The sequence below is a fragment of the Chaetura pelagica genome, unplaced genomic scaffold (genome assembly GCF_000747805.2).
Source record: "Chaetura pelagica isolate M959 unplaced genomic scaffold, ChaPel_1.0 scaffold625, whole genome shotgun sequence".
Lineage (NCBI taxonomy): Eukaryota > Metazoa > Chordata > Aves > Apodiformes > Apodidae > Chaetura > Chaetura pelagica.
In genome coordinates, this window is record NW_009953499.1 from 59,328 (window position 1) to 61,134 (window position 1,807).

At 61.4% G+C, this 1,807-nt stretch overlaps 1 protein-coding gene across 1 annotated transcript in view; it reads right to left on the reverse strand.

The window, feature by feature from the left end:
- PLEKHM1 (pleckstrin homology domain containing, family M (with RUN domain) member 1) overlaps positions 1-1,807 on the reverse strand; it is a 53,559-nt gene that overhangs the window by 32,548 nt on the left and 19,204 nt on the right. The window contains 1 exon segment of the mRNA XM_009999329.1: positions 738-945. Coding sequence (XP_009997631.1) covers positions 738-945 — 208 coding nt within the window.

Consider the following 1,807-nt stretch of genomic DNA (forward strand, 5'->3'; position numbering starts at 1 on the left):
GGCGGGGAGGCCAGAGGACAGGCAGCAATCCTGCCCCCCAACCCGCCTCCCACGGGGGCAGCATCAGGTGGGACGTGGGAGAATCAAACCCCGGCGACGGTTTCACTCGTTCTTTAAATAAACTTTTAATCCGTTTTGCTTGGGGAGGAGGGGAGAGGAGAATAAAATTTCTTCCCGAGGTTAAAAGCAGCAGGTGGGGAGGAGCAGCCTGGCCGGGCCCTCCCTGCTCTGCCCGGAGGCCACGGGGATGGGTGGGCTCTGGGTGGGCTCTGGGTGGGCTCCGGGTGGGAGATGCTCGCCCGGCTCTGGCGCCCGTGGGCCCTAAAGGCACAAGAAGTGTCACCTCGTCCCCTCCCCAGGTGGCTGCTGGCACCCCCCGGTGCAGGCCAGCTTGTGCAAAATCCCCAGGTAAAAAAAATACCCTTTGGTTTTTCTTCTGTTGGTGTTTTTTTTGTGGTTTTTTTTTTTTTAATGTGTTTTTTTTTGTTGTTGTGTTTTTGTGTGGGTTTTTTTTCCCAATATCGAACACCCTAAAAAAACTAGATCTTTCATCCATGTCAGTTTTCCCCACCCCGGAGCTGGAAATCCCGACTGACACCCTGGCAAGTCACTGGGTTTCCCACCGGGAGGGTAAGGAGAAGGTTTTGGCACCAGGAGGGCAGCTCAGAGCGTCCCCCAGCAGCACCGGTGAGTGTTGGGGACACACACAGAGAGCCCTGCAGCCCCCCCTGCTCTGCCCTGGGTGGGTCAGAGGGTCCCTGGGTGGGTGAGAGGGTCCCTGGGGGGATCAGAGGGTCCCTGGGGGGATCAGAGGGTCCCTGGGTGGGCAGAGGGTCCCTGGGTGGGTCAGAAGGTCGGCGGTAGTGCCGTCGGCGGTGGCAGCGGGGGCAGGACTGGGAGCTGGTGTGGCAGGCCCGGTGGAAGACGGTTCTGCAGTCGCTGCACCTGGGGAAAAACAAGGGTGAGGGAGGAGAAACAACCACCAGCTCAGGCTGCTGGGGAGGTCAGAGCATCTCCCCACCAGGGCAGCCCTGGGGACGCTTCCTCGGCGCTGTTTCCTCCATGTGAAGAGTCCTGGCCCGGGTCAGAACCTGCCCCAGCTCCACACAGGCCCTGCCAGCAGGAGCAGGAGCTGCTGGAGGGAGAGGATCCACCTCCTGCAAAGCTGAGGAGCAAAAGCTGCAGCTCAGCTTGGGCAGAAAGAGCAGAGCAGGGAAGTGCCAGAGCTGGGCAGGTGAGAGAGGAGCCAAAGCTGCACCCTGTGGTGGTGGGAGAGCAAACGCTGGAACTTTGGGCTGAGGGGGAATGGGTTGAAACTGGGAGACTGAGGTGAGACATGAGGAGGGAATTCTTTGGTGTGAGGGTGGTGAGAGCCTGGCCCAGGTTGCCCAGGGAAGCTGTGGCTGCCCCATCCCTGGCAGTGTTGAAGGGCAGGTTGGATGGGGCTTGGAGCAGCCTGGGCTGGTGGGAGGTGTCCCTGCCCATGCAGGGGGGTTGGATCTAGATGATCCTTAAGGTCCCTTCCAACCCAAACCATCCCATGATTCCGTGATTCCATGCTGAGTTTCCAAGCCCAGACACCAAACATGGGGCAGGGGGGGGGCGAGAGCCCGGCCAGGGGTGTGTGACTGTGCAGATGGGATGTTCCCAACCCTGCCTGTGGGACCCCTGTGGGGCAGGGACACTGCCTGGGGACACGGGAGCTGCGGGGCTGGGCAGGAGCACCTGGGGTGGCAGAGCTGGGGGTGGCAGAGCTGGGGTGGCAGAGCTGGGGGTGGCAGAGGTGGGGTGGCACAGGTGGGGGTGG